This window comes from Amphiprion ocellaris, chromosome 9 (assembly GCF_022539595.1).
Source record: "Amphiprion ocellaris isolate individual 3 ecotype Okinawa chromosome 9, ASM2253959v1, whole genome shotgun sequence".
Taxonomy (NCBI): Eukaryota; Metazoa; Chordata; class Actinopteri; family Pomacentridae; genus Amphiprion; species Amphiprion ocellaris.
In genome coordinates this window covers 16676304-16695128 of record NC_072774.1, presented here as the reverse complement: position 1 = coordinate 16695128, position 18825 = coordinate 16676304, and the positions used below count along the sequence as shown (strand labels likewise).

The following is an 18825-nucleotide window of genomic DNA, read 5'->3' as shown; positions in this document are numbered from 1 at the left end:
CCAACCTCACACATATAAAACCAGGCTTGTTCGAGTAAATGTCTCTTTCTTGAACAAAACATATATATATATATATATATATATATATATATATATATGTATATATATATATATATATATATCACCTAAATCATTCAATATTAATGGCATGATGGCACTCTGATAAGAAAAGTCCAATCAAACATAACAGAAGCATGAATAATAACATATATTGCGTATTATGTTGCATTAGGTGTAGGTAATATTATCGTTAGTTGTAGTGATCGCAGAGATGGTGTTAGCTATAGTATTATTGAAACTTTTCTATTCAAACTAAAGGTATTGTTTGTGGAGACATCATTGCATGTGTGAGTAACCTGCTGCAACACAGCCATGTATCATTGGACATATGAGGTACACGGGACGCTCTTATATTTAGACCAGTGACTACATGTGCTAGACTTCTGTATGACTATAGGAGTCACACGACATGTTCATATATACACACATGACTAACGGCACGAGGAAGTACCCATCACCAAAAACCAGACAAAATGTCATCAAATATAAATATGGTAAAGATCTATTTAGGTTATGCCATGAGAACTTTGTTTCAATAAGCTGTTGCTCGTGATCAAGTGTGTCCCGTTAAAGCAGTGACCCAATTGTTCTTTGTCTGCACATAAATGGGCATTTTTTTTTAAACATAGCTTTATCTATGCATTTTGGCCTTTTGCTTACAGTCAGTTATACTAGTTGTGCTGGTTTGGCATGGTTTTGACAGTGTTTCAACTGTGTTTTTGCAAGAGGGACAAACTGTTTTGGAAAAATGATTGTGTATGTATAAACAAGGCCTAACACTTATGGTGACCCGTAATACTGAGCAACAATCACTGCCTTGGACACTTGGATCATGCCAGTTTGTTGCATTTCTTTTTTTCTTTAATTGTCACATTCGTACTTTTGGCATCAGAAAGACTTCAGTCAGTCATTAATCATGGCCTTATTACTGCAGAGGTGCATCTATTTTTCTGCATAAACACAGAATTAGTACTGTATTTTGACTCTGCTGTGGGGAATTTATTTTTATAAGTTGTTGCTTGTGATCAACTTTAATCCTACTGGAGTAATGATCCCATTTCTCTGAGAACTGTCCACACTGCATGGTTATTTTTTTGTAAAACGTTGCGTTTTCTACGCATTTTACCCTTTAATCCACACACAAATTCAGCTCTGTTGGTTTGGAATGCTATTGATAGTATTTCAATAATGTTTTTCAATCATCTTTTTGTGTTTTTAATGTTGAAAACAAATGGGGAAAGGCCCCTACAGGCCTAACACTCATGATTCACCTCACCACTGGCTGACACTATGTACTTACTTTTGGCAACCAACAAATGTCATTCAATCGTTAATCGCGGCCTTCCAGCTGCAGGGCTTAAGGTGCATCCATTCATCTACATACAATACAATGCAATACAATACAATGCAATACAGTAAATATTCTTGAATATCATTTCACAGAGTTGAAAACAAACTGCTATGCTTCTGAATCACTTTAAAAGTCTGATACTTTTCCTCTTTCATAACAACTTTTTCCTTCTATATTGTACATGGTCAGATTTTTCAGTGGTCTGGTAAATATTACAAGCAATGTCTGCGATGAAGTCCAAGGTGCAAGTTATTTTTATTAAAAATCCAAGAGGCTTTTCCATTTTTCAACAGTGACCCAGACTGCAGCAGTTCACCAGCCTCTGAGAAATTTTCAGACATGCCTTTGTAACTTGACACCTGACAGCTATTCTAGTGAAACCAGATGTAATTCCCCTGTATGGAAAAAATAAAACTCCTCCCCGGGACCTGGACCTTCCATTGTACTTCCTTAAAATCCAGGCAATAAAAACTCAAACAGTGACCTACTTCAACAGCAAAGGAAGACGGTGTCAGATTCAGAGGACTTCACCAAACTCCTTGACTTTTGGAAATAAGGTAAATTTTTTTGCTGTTGACTTCCTGGTTCAGAGTTTTACTTTCTGTTTTGTTGGTACCGTTTCTTGAACAGGGCTTTTTTTTCTCAGTTAGTCAAAACCATCCGTAACAAACAGTTGTCTTGTAACGTTTTCTACAAAAGTAAAGTAACTTATATAACTTGGCTGAAGTGAAGTGTAATGACAGAAAACACATTTTATTGTAGGCAGTGATTTCCCAGTAAAATCTTTGAGTTTGACTCTCTTTCCTTTTAATTCAGGCTCAGATGAATTCAAAAGAATTTGTCCAGCTAAAAAAAGTAATTAGTCTTAATAGGATTAGGATTAGAGACTGATTTTTGAGCTGCACCTCAATAGAGTGATACTTGGAACTCAGAGTTTCAGTCTTAACTGAGAGCCATTTTGAGCTGTGCAGAGTTAATGTGACACATCTGTGGAAAAATGCAACAGGGTTATGGAGGGAAAAGCTTACATAAATATTAATGCTTTATCTAAAGCAAGAATTCATTTCTCAAACATAGAAGAACTCCCAGGAGAATTTTCTTCTGAAACTCATGCAGCGACAGCATCGTGCACATACTGTACATTATTTGCATATCTCATGAAACTTTGCTATTTAAAACATGGCAGTTCCATCGAACTCACCTCAAGGTGAAGCCATGCTGGGTATAATCAATGTGTGTAGGAAGCTGACGTTGTAAAGTAGCGCACTTCTCGTTTTCTCAAAGCTGAAGAAGCCGATTGGCTTCTGCTTTTAGTTGAGTAAACCTACAAGGTCAGTGGCCTTTACTGGAAACGATGTACACAAATGCAGATTAGAAGCACAAAGTGAAAAAAAAAAAAACGGAGGAACTGATGAATGGCAGATGGTGGGAAAGTAGAGAGCAGCGAAGGTGGAGGAAAAAGTGCAGACTGCTGTGAATTTTTTTAAAGACTCAACTTAAAAATGCACAGAGAAAGTGTTTGAGTCCCTGATGACAGAGCGAGGAAACTTTTTCACCACACTTCACTAAAGTTTTATTCTCCGTCTTGTGACTCCTACTCATATGTTCAGTGTGAAGCCACTGTGAGACAATATCCATTAACTTCAAATTTACTCATACTCATTGCACGAGAAGCAAAAATCATCTGAGTGCAGCCTTTTTCCGAAAAAAGTTTTACGTGTAGCAGACTGGAAACAGACCTCAGACCAGCACTTACCTGTTCTGACCAACCGAGTGAAGGACGCTAGGAAGTTTATCCCTCCAAAATCAGCTGCTGGAGGCTTCCTTAGAAAAACAAACTAGCATTTTTTTTGATCTGCCGTGTGACTGAAACACAGGAAGTGAAACAATCATGTAACAGAAAATCACACATTTATGGTGTATGTCAGACTAATTGTAAACAGAAGTACATATTCATTAATGAAAAATTTAATTAACTCTATCTGTGGACATCCGTAATTAAAGGCTGCTTGTACAAACAGATAAAAATAATGTAATAAAACACTAGTAATAGTACAAATTTGTCTTTGATGAGCTTAATTGTCTTTGCATTTTGTTACATTATAGCTGCACACAACTACGCAATAGTGTGGAATTTTTTAATACCATCTCGGTAGACCGTCATTTATCAGTCCTCACTGAAAAAAAATTCCAGCCAATACCCAGGTCTTGATAAAAGGCAAATATTTGTACATATTTCAGTCTGGATTTTGTGCATATAAACTATGTGTTTTTTCTTCTAGGATGTTGTCGTGTGTGTGCGTGTTGCTGCTGGCTGCCACAGCTCTGGGCCATCTGGATGAAGCTGCTCTGGACACCCAATGGGAAGAGTGGAAGATGACACACAGGAGAGAATACAATGGCCTGGTTAGTGTCTGTTGGTTTGTCCTGTAAAGTACAGCAGAGGCAGAACACTTTACTGTTTATAGACCCTTTTTAGATTTGTGGTAGAAGTGAAGAATGAAACACAGAAATAGCTATTAAAAAAAAACGCAATTAGTGAGATGCACAAATTAAAGAAAAAATAATAAAACCGCACATAGATTGTTTAATACATTGTTCAGATTCAAAAAAACAGATTTTGCACTGCTGGCATAAGAGATGGGGACTTCTACAGCTAACAAGGGCGACTGAGAAACAAACAGCAAAACAGTTTTGAGCAATGGGTGGTTTATTCAAGTGTTTGGCTAAAGACATCATGCCATCACATGAAAATGCATTAGGTTTCAATATAAACAATAAAGTAACCTTTTAGCATGTTGGATTCTGGGAACCTGCTATTTGGTGAATATCACTATACTTACACTACACTATCTGGAACCACAGAACTTCCACATCTTAAAACTCACTTTGAATATATGTGGCAAGCATGCTGGTTTTCTGACTTGCTTTGGATGTTTTATTCAAGTGGAAAAAAGGTCATTGCGCAATGTTCAGAAACATGCCGTAATTTATAAGGTGCATACTTCAGTGAACCCGTGTGCTTTTGCGGTGAAGCCGAATGGTTTATTAACAGACTGCAGTTGAAATCTGTGGCTAAGATGGGCTTTGTACAAACAAAACTGTCCTTTAAAAACTACTCTGACATCCTGATAAGCAATTCTGACTTGTATACACATTACTCAGAACTGCAGAGTAGCAAATTTCCAGAGAATCTACCTCCATGTTTTACAGAATTTCAATAAGCAGCCAGGACAAAGAAAACGGGGAGCAGCAGAGTGACAGAGGGGACGATGAGAGTGACATTAATGGGACACGATGTCAATTTTTCATTATAGTGTGATCCTCAGTTGTCTCCACTAAAGGCATACCGTAGCTGCGTTTACTGAACAATTTCCTTTTTTTCAAAGCTGACTCGTATTCTTTCATCAGAGCATCTCTCTAGAAACTGTCTGATTTTACTCCCTTGACTACGTCTCTATGCATGAATGTATTGACAAGCTCTGTGCATTTATTCTTTTGTCTTCTCACTGTTTTCAGTCTTTTTGTGTTTCATCTTTCCTCCCTGTTTCTCTCTCTCTGCTTCGGTGAGTTGCTCGTGTCGACGTCTTTGACTCACTGTCTGCCTCCATCTGACTCAATTTAACGGCCAGTCAGTTCAGGGTTAGTCTCGTCCTCCTCTCAACTGGCCTGTTTCTGCTGCCACCAGTCTGGTGAGAGCGCATTAAACAGAGAGAGGAAATGTTCTTTAAGAGGTTTAAAGTAACTTGGTGCTGATACCAAATCTTAATTTGGCTGACTTTGAGGTTCTGTATCGTTGCCAGCACTCAGAATCAGAATTCTAATTTGCATCCATGATAAACTGCACTGGGCTATTTAAAAATGTTCATAATATAGTGTCTTGTCTAATTTCAGTTTCTAAGATCCACCTGACAGTACAGTTGAAAAACCAAAACAACAATCGGCGCTGTATATATGAATAGTTAGCAAAACAACACAATTAACTGCCACTTTCTGCAAGTCATCCTTCATTATTATCCGTAAATCTTGAACTCATATGTTTTCTGTAACCAGAAATGGAATAACTTCTGAGGGAAACAATGTTGCCTAGAAAAACAAGAAATATGAGGCTGTAACCGGTTGCTCTACTTCCTTGTTTTGGCCCAGAGTGGAAACAAGACAGATGGAGTTAGAGAACAGAGAAGCAAAAGTAAAGCAGGACATGCACAATGAGAATTTACTGTGACTCCAGCTATCTTATCTTTTGCCGGTAAAGTTAATTTCCATAAAGCTTCAGATCCTCTGACTGTGTCTATTTTGTTTACTTTGATTTAGGAGGTTTTAAAGGTTGAATCTGGCAAACATACGCTTTATAAATCATTGTTTCATCAGCTAATAAATATCTTAGTCAGTATAGCAGATGTAGGAAATTTCTAACAGGGGACACTCCATTCACCAAGGGAACTGTTTTCCTGGTGCTAAAGTTTCTAATTCTGTGGTTTCTTTTTTCAATTGATTTTTTTTTCATTCCTGGCCTCAAGAAAGCAAGTGAATGTAGCTTATTTGGTGTTAAACCATGGATGACTACGAATTTCCTTCCTGAATGCTTACTGAGCATCTGTTATCCCTCTGCTCTTCACCTCTGGCTAGAGGTCAGATCATCACAGCTGTGGAGAGTGTTTGTGTGTGTGTGTTTGTGTGTGTGTGTGTGTGTGTGTGTGTGTGTGTGTGTGTGTGTGTGTGTGTGTGTGTGTGTGTGTGTGTGTGTGTGTGTGTGTTTGTAGCTAAACTGCATGTGAGTGAACTGCATGTGTGCAAATGCCTTAGTTAATGAGCAGAACTGGACAGTGCGTGTGTGCGCTTTCTGTTGTTTTCATGTGTACCTGTGTGTACATGCATGTATTTACTGTAATGTGTGCATGTTCGTATGATCACAGCGTGTATTTATATTCCTGTGTAGTCAGCAGAAAACACATCTCTCCCCCTCTCTCACGGTGATTTTAATCAGTATTCATCCAGCACGCTCCTCTGATTCAACCCTCCTTGAACTGACATCACTGTAATAAAATCAAAAATCTCCATGCAGCATTTGCATTTTCCATTACTGGAATGGATATCAAGATAGAAATGATTATAGTTATGCTCATGATTGTTAAAGCCACGAATGCTAAGTAGAGCTTGTGTTTTTCTAGGTGGCCAACCAAGCATTTGTTGTATTTTGTTCCCATAATGTACGTTTAAGCAATAAAACTTGACATCAATAGTTGGTATATACTAAATTATAGCTACTCTTTCAAACAGATTTCTTATCATAAAACTGGCACACGGTGGTGAATAATGGATAAAGTCATATTTTAACACGTATCTGTGAAAGCTGCATGAGGGAAGGTTATTGTGTGAATGTGCACTGGTTTAATAGGCCTAATTAATGAAATGGGGCTGTAACACAGACAAGGTTTTTCTTTATTGGCTAATTATAATGAAAACTTGCTATGTTTACCCATATTAGTTTCTTTGAGTTATCAGGTGTAAGGAACAAAGGGAAGGAAAGGAGATTAGCCTGAAGACAGAAATAAAATTAATAGAATTATTATTTATTTCATACTTATTAAGCCCGTTCTGTTCAGGTGAAATGAAATGTTCCTGACTCAGTTACCTCAACCCAAAAGGGGGCAGAACCCTCAATCTAATAGGTTAAAATAGTTTTTTTTTTTTTGTAGTTTGCTTATAATAATTTCTGGTTTAAATAATGAAAGCAATGAAGAAAAGACCATATGAAGGTTGGTGTTTTTTAATGTAATTCAGCCCCCAACTATGAAAACTTGGCATGTTACAGTATAGAATGGCTTAAATCCCTGCAGCTTTAAGTTGTTGTTTTTTTAATCAAATAAATGTGTCTTTAAGCTGTAATACTGTATTTGGAAGCAAATCTGGAAGTGTGACTGAACCCTTACTGATTCAATATATTATCTTAAATATATTTTACTTCTTTTTTCAAGTCCAGTTAACTTAAATCAGTTAGTTTCACATTTTCAAAACACCCAAGATGATTCAGAGTTCACTTAATTCATTAAAAATGTGCTGCTACACTGAAAAAGGTAATAGAGTAGGAAATGAATTTCATTCTACCATTTGTGATGATTAGCATTGTGTTCTTTGTTATGAAAAAAAACAATCATTTAATGTGTCACAGCAAGATTCCATCATGAATACTTTCTTCAACATACAAAAAAGAGGAACCGCTACGGAGTTTTAGCTCTCAATCAGTGCATGCTGGGAGGTTATTGTGCGAACGCTCAGCAGCATATTCACTCGACAAAGTAACAAAATTTCTAGAATTACAGTGAGTTTATTGTTGAGTTTATTTTGTTGCTTTAGACTACTGGAACACTAAGAAAGATACTATTAAACAGATTTTGGATTCAAGGTGAAAAGTACTAGTTCAGTTTTTATTTTTTGAGTTGAAAACAGAACTTTATTCCTTGTTTTTGTTTGCTGTAGGATGAAGAGGGGATCCGCAAGGCCATCTGGGAGAAGAACATGCGCATGATTGAAGCCCACAACCAGGAGGCAGCGCTGGGGATCCACTCTTATGAGCTGGGCATGAACCACCTGGGAGACATGGTGAGTCCCTCCACGCTCAAAACTGAATGAAATCCCACTAATAAGCCCCCAGTCCAGCTCATATTTATGTCAAATTCCAGGCAGGTATAATGTCTTTATGCCATGTTAGTGCATCACAGTGGAGGACATGAGCCTCTATGTTAAGGAAAGAGAGACGAGCGTGTCAGCATTTTCTTTTCCTCCTCTCCCTTGTGTGCTCTGCGATGCTTCGTGTTCCACAGCTGACAGTTCTGTTAACAGGAGTCTATTTCTGGTCCAGACAAACCACAAGCTATGATTCGAGATGGAGTCTGACGCGTCTCTTTCCACATCACAGCACCGTGATCAGTTTTTTTGACGCTGTGACCAAACAGACAAACAATATTATGTTCTTTGATCCCAGCTTCAGTTTCCTTATTTTGAACACATTTCAGGTAAAGTGGTATGACCTCAAATGTGACATGACGTCACAGGTTTAGCTCAGCTGGTTTGATGCTTTGAGGGAGCTATATGGCTTCTGCATCATTTGCGTGCCACATGAGCTGATTTTGTATCGCACATCCCAGTTTTGTCAATTAAACAGCCAACAGTTCTTTTATTTTCTAATTAATATGATGATTATTTTCTCAATTCATTGATTTATCAATCAAAATATGCCTTTGATAGTTTAATCCAGCCTTAGGTGATGTCTTTCAATGTTTTGTTGTGTCTCTCCAACTGTTTATAACCCAAAGAGATTCAGTTTATTATCATGGATGACACAGAAAATCATGAAATCCTCACTTTAAAGAAGCTGGATCCAACAAAAGCAAATGTAAAACTCACTGAAAACTAGCTCCTTATTGTCAGAGATCTATATGTCCCCCAGTAGTTTTGACTTTTAGCTGCTGTAGTCTGTTGTCATCTCCTTCTTCTGTTTCACTCATGCGTGCTTCAGCGCTGTGAGGTGAAGCTGAATGGGTTTGGTGTCCTTAAATAAGCTCAAAAATCAGTGACAGTGCATGGCTGATGGTTGTTTTTGCATTGAATGTCAGCCATAACAAGCTGTAGATCAAAAATGAGTGGAAAGCAGGCTTCATGAAGTGCAGCATGTCAGGGCTCGGGCTCATTTATTAGTGACAGGAGCATGTATACGCATCTGAACTCTGGATAAATGGCCAATTTCATGTTTATGTAGGAACAGGTGGCCAGAAATGAAGGATGTCTTTCCGTTTCCAGTCTGACTGAAAGCACTTAAATTAAATGAAAGAAATCAACAGATGGCCTGTATTTCTTCCATTAATGATCCATTCTGCTTTTAGAGTGAGTAGTAATGAAAACCCTGGGGAATTCTCATAAAAATAAATGGAAGATTTCCTTTTTTTAAAAAAAATAACTGCTAAATATTGTATTACCAGCAATTCCATCCAAGCAGTGCAGAGATCTCTTATTTTAATTCCTCTTGTGCTCTTCATGTCCCTCTTTGATCTACTGCTTTTTTTTTTATGTGACTGTTTCGTAAATATTTCAGTTTCTTGTGTGCAGTTTTGTGCCTCCTTTTTGACATTTGCTCACTGAAAGGTGACATTTCACTTTGGAGTAAATGATGTTAAACCCATCTCTTCATGTACAACTTTTCATCCTTTGTCACCCCGCTGAATCAAATCCTCTCGCTCCCATATCTTCTTTTACTTGTTCTCGTCTTAAATCTAAAAATAAACCCTGCGTACCTCTCTCCTCTCTTGTTCCTGTCCTGAAACATCTTTTTAAAATATATAGATATAAACCAAGGAAAGATTCATCCCATCTGTTGTCAGTATGTTCCAATCTGTGACCCTTAACTTTTGAACCCTTTGTTTCAAGTAACACTTTTGATCTAGAAACTACTATCGCACATTTTCAACAAAGCCTCAGCAACTTCCCTAAAACTTGGAACCTGAAAAATGTAACTGTCTTTATTCACGCAGACGTCAGAGGAAGTGGTTGAGAAGATGACCGGTCTGCAGACTCCATTGAACCCAGACCGCAACTTCAACATGGCTCTGGACGACAAGGTGTCCAAGCTTCCCAAATCTGTTGACTACCGCAAGAAGGGCATGGTGACTCCAGTGAAGGACCAGGTCGGTAAACAAAAGTTTTTGAATGCAATTAGACTATTTTGAGGGCTTAAAATATATGGATTTCTTTGCCTTTTGGAGCCTTTGGCCACAACAAAACACAATCTGTCACACATAAATCACTGTAGTTTACATTTTAGAAAAAGCTGTAACCAATACTGTTACGTCATTGTGAAGAGGTTTCTCGAATTGATGAACCTAAAGAGAATTATCACTCTGAATTCACAGCCTCCTCACCCCACTTTACTGCTGTTGTGGTTCACTTAGCAGGAAGTATTTTTAGCTAAAACTTGCGAAAACCTGTTGATTTCTATCAACACCTAGTGGACATAGCAAAGTATTCAGGATTAAATGGGCCAAGTATTTCCGTCAGGAGTAGATCTGTGGGTTACTTTTGTCAAAGTGGACAGAAACATGATTCTAAATGAATGATACTACTGAGACGTTCATGTATCAAGAAGATTGTATATCAGTGTTGAGTTCACAGCCTGTTCTTGCTGATTTAAATAGAGAAGAAATGGGGGGTTGCCAAAAGAAACTTATGCACAAATCAGAGATTAGACTCTTTAGTTCAAGTTCAAGGAAATGTGACAGTGAGCACAATAAGTTATAAAGACTCTGCCAAGTAATCACAAATATTTGTCACAGGTGCAGCAGAGCAAGTGGGTGTGGAAACGGGTTGATTCTAATGTGGCATCAACGTCTTTACGACCACAAATCTACCATGAACAATCAGATATTCACACACTGTCACACAGAAAAACAACCGCATGGAAAACGCTTATGCTGAGATGAAGAAAAAAATCTCCAAAATTGGTTTTGATGTGGAATCATCCCATCACAAAGAGCATATTTACAGATATAGAACAGAGTCTTGGCCTGTACTCATAGTGGCTTGAAGATCCACAATGTTTCTCTTTGTAGCAGCTTCTGTAGTCTATCTCCTCTCTTGCACATTTCTATGGTCTCTGCACCTACTGCTTTAAATGAGTCTGGGTCATATAGCTTTCATCTCCTATACGAATGCCATATTTGTCCTCATTTTTTCTACCTTGAATCAAGAAGTACACCATTTTTTCAAGTGCCCATAATGTTACGAATACCAGAAAAACATACATGCAATAGATATTGAACTCCTTAGAATTCTAATTTCTTTCTGTGTTTGTCGCCTATCTGCTTTGTGTAAACATAACCTGCAGTTCACCCCAGTTCAGCAAAAAATTCCCTTCATTTTTTTGTCATATGACTGGTTAGTCACAGCTGAGTCAATATCACATCCTGCCAGGATGATCCTGACAGAATCTTCTGGTTTTTACAGACCTTTATTAGGGCAAACAGATTTTTTAAATGACATGAAATAAAGGGATTTTGATGAAATAGCACTATTTTGGGCTTAATTCTGGTTATTTTTCTGACAGAACAGCAAATTACACACAGATGGATAGTTCAAGGACTGTCAAAAAGTTTTGAAAAACAATGATTCTTTCAGTTTTTACAATTTCTGACTTAACTAACTGGTGTCTTTATGGCGACTTCTAAAAAATAACCTGCCTTTCAAATCTGTCTGTTTGTTACATAGCATCACAGTGATCTACCACACTAAAAACAAACCTTGTGGTCTGTGATTGAGCCCAGCCACTTTGGTCTCCAGGTAGATAGCTATGATCGGGCTGACTGCTTGTAAACGTCTCTCCTCTTTACAGTAAACCAACTTCAGAAAAACATTGGAACCTGTTTGTGAACACCTGATTGTTAATGGGGAATTTACTAGTTAGACACATTGATGCCTTGTTGAAAAGGTAAGCACGCCCATTTGGCAGCTGACACCAGTGTTATTAGATCTGTGAGCTGCTGCTTCTGAAGAATGCCAATTGAGTTTTTGGCATTTTATTAAAGACCAGAGGGGGAATTCAATACATTCATATTTTCCTAACTCTGGTCTTATGAACTCTATCAATGGATGAGTTCAAAAATGGGTCTTGAACATACACCTGATAGTGAAAAGCCTCTATATTAATCTCCAAGTTGAATGAAAATATTCAAAGACATTCTAAAACATGAGTGGGTGGTTTTCTTTAGAGATCAGCATCATGTCACCTCAGAAAGGCTGAATGAGATTCAGAGTTTGTGGTGGATATTTTACCAAGTTTCAGCCTTATTTTTACTGCAGAAGTCTTAAAAGGTGAAAACAATTAGAGTTAGAGTGTGATCATGTAACACCCCAGAGGAAGGAAACAGGCCAGTCTCGCTGCTAATGGACTTTGAAAACAAAGGATGGTTTTGATTATTGCATCTAATTAGTAATTATGATAGGCTTGAACATACTGGCCTTATTTATGTAAACAAGAGTTGTGCAGAATGTGAAGTACATAGATTTGAAATATGCATATGTGTGTTTTCTGCTAACAGGCACATTAGCAGCAGAGAGACGTCATGTTATCTAATGAACATCAGAGCTGATGGAGAAGCAATGAGCACTCAGCCCAGTTAATGTGTTGTTTAACTTTGTTTATGTTCAGTTGGTTTTCAGTTTGTCTCACCATTTTAGCTGTTTTTAGCCTGAGCAGACAGCAATAAATAATTTTCTAGTACGGCATGATCACACATACAGACCAGAGGGACTTTTTTGTTTTATATCCTGCACCAAGAATGCAAATGTGAAGAATTTATCTTAGCTGGTTTTCAATATGACTGATGTAAAGATTTGTTTTTATCAAATTATCCTATAGGATGTTTTGTTGTCTGTAAACAGAAAAGCTCCTGAATAATAGATGACTGTGACATTCGCTTTATGGGTTTGGCAAACAGAAGCACACAACACTAAAATATACATTCACTGCCAGATTAAGAGCGGATCTGGTTGCCTCAGTGTATTAAGTCAGACTTGTTGTGGATGACATCGTCACCCCCTGGTGGGTGAATTTAAATCTGCAGCTGTAAACAGGATTTATTGAGCTGCTCCTCTGCTTCCTGACTTTCATGAATTATGCAACAGACCAGCTACGCTCTCTGCATTCTAACAAGTCTGCCGCTTCATCTATACTCGCTTTTATGATCACTGAACAGTGTTTTGATGTTTTGTTTGTTTCAGGCAAATTTCAGTTATAACAAAACTCAAAGACGCATTCAGAACATCCCCCCAGTGAAAAGAGGCAATTACACATTTACAAAGTTTTTAATTGGGCCAACTCAGAGCAGCAGAATGTCAGAGTGGTTTTTGTTTTTTGAGGAGGAGGAGGAGGAGGAGGAGGAGGAGGAGGAGGAGAAGGAGGAGGAGGAGGAGGAAGAGGAGGAGGAGGAGGAGGATGAGCAGCAGAGGTGGTTTAATTCAAAGCCGGATGAGAGTTTGCAGTCAGACGACATCTCTGGTAGAGTTTTACGACAGTTTTTTTCTAAAAAGAAAAGAAAAAAGAATAATAAATGAATAAGAAAATCTGTAAAACAGCTGTAAACATCTGGCATCTAGAGTGTCATAGAAATACATTGAAAAAACAACACTATGAAAATAACTGAATATCTGCAAAATTATTATATTTTTTTTGTCAAAAAACAAAAAAAATAGTGTTTGTATGTTTTTTTTTCTTTTTTGATTTGCATACTAACTCCTCTTGCTAGGTTTTTTTTCAGCATATTTAATGTTTTTTTTTTTACTAGATATTATCTGTAAGATAAAGTAGGTAAAATCCATAAGATAACAGTTTCAAATGATGAACCATTTTTTGATCATCTGCCCCTTTTTTCTGATTTACGTACAAAAAGAATAATGTAATTTTATGCTCAAACATTATAAAATAAATAATTGGAAGTTTTTAAAATTCTGATTTTTGATATGAACATTATTTATTGTTTTCTTAGGGTTTTTTCATAATGAATAGAATCAAATAAGGGAATCCATTGCTACACACTGCCGAACGCATATAGACTCCTGAATGCTATGTTCATTTGAGCCTGCTGAACGTCTCTTTCTAAATTCAGGGGCATTAATCTGGTGCTATTACAGCATCCATTCCTCGAGGAAGGCTTTCCTCAAGTGCCTGCTGCAGGGATTCGCTCCAATTTAGACACAGAAACATTAGTGAGATCCAGCAGTGATGTTAGTGTTCAAGATGTGGTTGATGTCATGGCAATGTGCAGACAATGTCTTCCACCTCAGAGATTTGAAATTCATTTATTACTTTAATTTCAACAAATACATTCATTTATACTATAGCATAGGTTTCCATTCCCTGAGTCAACTCAAAAATGCAGCATCAGTGTCTGTCATACAGGATATTTATCACAAACACTCCTCCTCTACATCTGCTTAAACATTAGCAACCCAAATTCAGTGGCGATCTTTCATCGAACTAACAGAAATATCTTTAGTTGTTAAAGTTGTCAGAGCCTGCCCCTCAGTGGACACTTAGGAGAAGGCATGCCCAATTCCTCTTCGATTTTGAGTTCTCTTAGTCTGTTTGGTTTCATGATGCTGATGAATAAGGTGTAAATGTGCTGTTTTCTCTATTGATTGATCTACTGATTATTTGTTTGGTGTATAAAATCTCTACTACAATAATCTAAACCCAAGGATGCTCTCTATAGATTGCTAGTTTTGGAGGTAACAGTGAACTAGACAAACAGTTTTTAACCAGAGCAGCTGTATACATAAAGTTATTCTTATTTTATACCGTCTCCAGTCAAAACTCACAGTTCAAGCCTGTAATACTTTCATACATTTCTACACTTTATTTCTGTCTTGCTGTCTGCTTAGCTTCTTCTTACTGTTATCAGCAAAAATACAGTGATTGTTATGCATTTACTGCATCACTCTCCTCACTTTCATTCACTCCTGACAGGGATCCTGTGGCTCCTGTTGGGCCTTCAGTTCTGTCGGGGCCCTTGAGGGCCAGTTGGCCAAGACAACGGGTCAACTCATAAATCTCAGTCCTCAGAACCTGGTGGACTGTGTCAAAGAGAACGACGGCTGCGGAGGAGGGTACATGACCAATGCCTTTAGGTATGTGCAGGAAAATGGAGGCATTGACTCTGAGGAGAGCTACCCCTACGTCGGAGAGGTAAGAATCCTGTTTACGAGCTTAGCTAACCGAGAATACCTCATTAAACCATCACTTTCCCATCAATGGGTCACATCTTACTCTAACAAACTTTCAGTCTTTGGTAAGAAAGTATGATGTATCACAAGACTGGAGCTGAGGCTTCATTTTTCTTTCTGTTCATGTGTTTAACACATACATCATTGTTAGTGTCACATCCTGTTCTGTGATCACACGCCACAATTGGAACTAGTCTCAGTATGACCTAAGGTCTTGCATGGTAAACCTTAATGTCCTAAGGTTGGGGGAGAACTTATCTCAGCTGATTTAGGACAAACTTAGGGTGACACCCTGGACAGTCACCAGTCAATCGCACAGATACACAGAGAAACAAACAAGCACGCTCACATTCACACGTACAGACAATTTAGAATCACCGGTTAACCTCAGCATGTTTTTGGACTGTGGGAGGAAGCTGGTGGACCCGGTGAAAACCCACACATGTACAGGGAGAACATGCAAACTCCATGCAGAAATATCCCAGGCCCAGGCTGGGACGCAACCTGGGGACAACTTGACATATACATGTCAGATAAAAATATATTTGCAAATGATTGCCATGGGATACAGTAACCATATGTCTACGCATACTTCTAATGTTTAAATTATATAGAAACTCCTATAATTGTATTGCACTTCTATAGAGTTTCAAAAGTTGTGGAATGAAAACTAGAAACATGCCCTGACTTTTGACCCTGAGAGTCACACTTCATAGAACTCTGCCTACCAGCACCTCTCTAAAGCTCACTTATTAACACAGTATACCTCATTAGTTTTGATCCTTGAACATAACAATGACAGGTTCGGGGGTTTGTTAATTTTAGGATGAGCAGTCATTCCAGTCCAAGAGGAAAAACAACATTGTGACCGCTTTCAGTAATCACTTGCTGCACACACAGAGTAAAACCACGGTGATTGACATTTCCTTATTTTGCTGCCAAGGTGCCACTCTTGACTTATTCACGTGTTGCAACAAACTCATACAAAAAGGAAAAAAATAATACCAGTAATTCCATTATGACATTAGAGACGCAGCAAGTGTTTGGCTGAGTTGACTGGATGTGATTCAGCAGAAATGATGATGAGCGAGAAACTCTACCACAAAGCAAACATAGTTTCCACTTCAGTCATTTTTAAATGCGAGAAGGAAGTACATCTGCTGGGGTAATTATTAAAAGCAGAAGTCTCCCCGTACGTGTGAATAAAGGGATCAGTCATGTTATGAAAAATGAACATGTGACAGTGAAAACACAGTGTGTGGCGCCTTACTGATTAGTCTCCTTTTGCATAAAACATCCTAAACATTCAGATCTCTAGTCACGAGTATTTTGTGTGTAGTTTACTGATAAACTGAAGCATTTCTTACATTTCAAAGAGTCCCACTTTTGAGCTCAGAAACAGATATTTTCAGCATCTTCTCCTCATTTGTCTTGTCTGCAGGACCAGCCGTGCCGCTACAATTCGACAGGCATGGCAGCCCAGTGCAAAGGCTACCAGGAGATCCCACAGGGTGACGAGCACGCGCTGGCTGTCGCGCTCTTTAAAGTGGGTCCAGTGTCTGTGGGCATCGATGCCACGCAGTCCACCTTCCAGTTCTACCAGCGAGGTCAGTGGACTGATGAAGTGACCCGGTTGTGATGTGTGGCCTTTCATGCAGTAGAGTAAATTACAATAATAAAATAAATATCATTATAGTCAAAGTTATGTCTTCTCATGGTAAGCTCGCTGCTGCGCTGAAACCTTCTCAATGCGGGAAGCCAAATTCAAATTATTTTTAGAGAATGTTATTTTCTTACACATTTTCTGTCCCCTTGCCAAGATTTTCAGTCAAAATAGCTCACATATGCAGTATTTTACGGCCACTAGTTCTAAAATGTTGAATTCTCAACTTTGCTTTCAACAATTTAGAAAACTAATACATAGTGGACATTTTTGTTGCCATGTAGGGTTTCTTCACTAGACATTGCATCCTGTCAACATGGAGTGTTTTTTTTTTTTTTCAACTAAAAATTTGAGAATAGTGTCGCTAATAAAATAAAAATAGAACTCACCAAAAACATTATTAAAGATTGGAAAAACTGTACCCTAATTTTCACTCAAAACAAAACACAAATATAACAGTGAACATCAACATCATCTCAGGCAAGTTTTAGCATGATGACAAGTGATTTTCAATACAAACACTGAATGAGCAGCACAGTTTGGTACACTGATGCACTTTGGCCTCACAGTTTGCTTCTTTGCCTCCTCTCTGCCATGTGCCCAGGTGTTTACTACGACGCAAACTGTAACAAAGACGACATCAATCATGCCGTGTTGGCCGTAGGCTACGGAGTGAACACCAAGGGGAAGAAGTACTGGATTGTCAAGAACAGGTGGGGCACATCACCTGTCGGAATGGCATCAGGTGGCTCATAGAGCCGCCAAAATGAAATGACAGTTGTTTGTTGGTGCGGCGTTTGATGTGTCCTGTCAGCCGTGTTTGTTGGTGACAAAGCTGTAAGGCTGTTTGACTCCTGGCGATGCTCAACACTTCTCATGTCTCTATGTTTCCGTCTGTGTCCTTTGTCTTTCCTGTGACAGCTGGAGTGAAAGGTGGGGCAACAAAGGCTACATCCTGATGGCACGTAACCGTGGCAACCTCTGCGGCATCGCCAACCTCGCCAGCTACCCCATCATGTGAAGGCAGTGTGGATGAGGGATGAAGGGGCTTTGCTTAGACTACTACACACATAAATACACTTGGAAATGTTCGTAGAGTTCATTTCAACATGTCAGCAACCACTACAAAAAAATACAGTATATCGCTTTGTTTACACAGATTTTTCAAACAGCAAATATATATCTTGATTGTCAAACAATTAAAGAAATTCAAATTGGACTGATTTGATATTTTGGAATTCCAGTGAGGAAAAGGGGTTAAATGTTGTGGAGTCTTGGATTCCGACATTGAGGACATTTGGTTATCTTAAGTTATATGAAGCACTTTGAACCCCTCAAGTCTTTGCAGTTTATCTCCAAAGCAGCAGACCTCCACTGATCCACGAATAAACATGTCCACTCTCAGTACCTTCAGGGCATTGTGTTGGTGGAGAACTCCTAACCCGGAACATGGGTTAGTTTTGTGCCAGAGCACCAAGTTAAATTTACAAACCCACACAACACATTTTATAATATTTGGCCAGTGGTTGATGACAGTTTCAGCCCCTAGTTTTAGTTATATTTTGTATGAAAACTACCAGATAGGAAGCATTGCTGGGCAATGGGAGCTCCTCCTTTCCTGTTGATGGAGAGTCAGTTCTTATAAATCTTAACTATTTTTTCTCTTGATCATGTGGACTGCTGTTGTTGTGTTCAGCACTTTTCGAATGATTCAATTGTAAACTGATGTTTTCTATGAAATTGAATAAAGGTTTCATTTTGAAGTTGACACATCACATGATGTTTTTATTGGCAAACCAAGGAAATAGGGTAAAACCTATCATAAAAATTAGCACATAGCCAGCACCAGAAATGTATAATTAAAGGAATTTCCACTTATTCTTAACTGCATCTCTGCAATCTGATATATGTAGTATCTGGCCACTTGATAACTGAATGATGCGTCTTCACACCTCGATGTAAGACACACACACACACACAC

At 38.3% G+C, this 18825-nt stretch overlaps 1 protein-coding gene across 1 annotated transcript; it reads left to right on the top strand.

Annotated features, from left to right (window-relative positions):
• Positions 1–1810: 1810 nt before the first annotated feature.
• On the top strand, positions 1811–18612 carry ctsk (cathepsin K). Its single transcript, XM_023274887.3, has 8 exons — positions 1811–1968; positions 3694–3817; positions 7892–8014; positions 9940–10092; positions 14925–15143; positions 16623–16788; positions 17449–17557; positions 17766–18612. The coding sequence occupies exons 2-8, from the start codon at positions 3695–3697 to the stop codon at positions 17863–17865; spliced, it is 993 nt and encodes a 330-aa protein (XP_023130655.1). The 5' UTR covers positions 1811–1968; position 3694; the 3' UTR covers positions 17866–18612.
• The last annotated feature ends 213 nt before the right edge of the window (positions 18613–18825 follow it).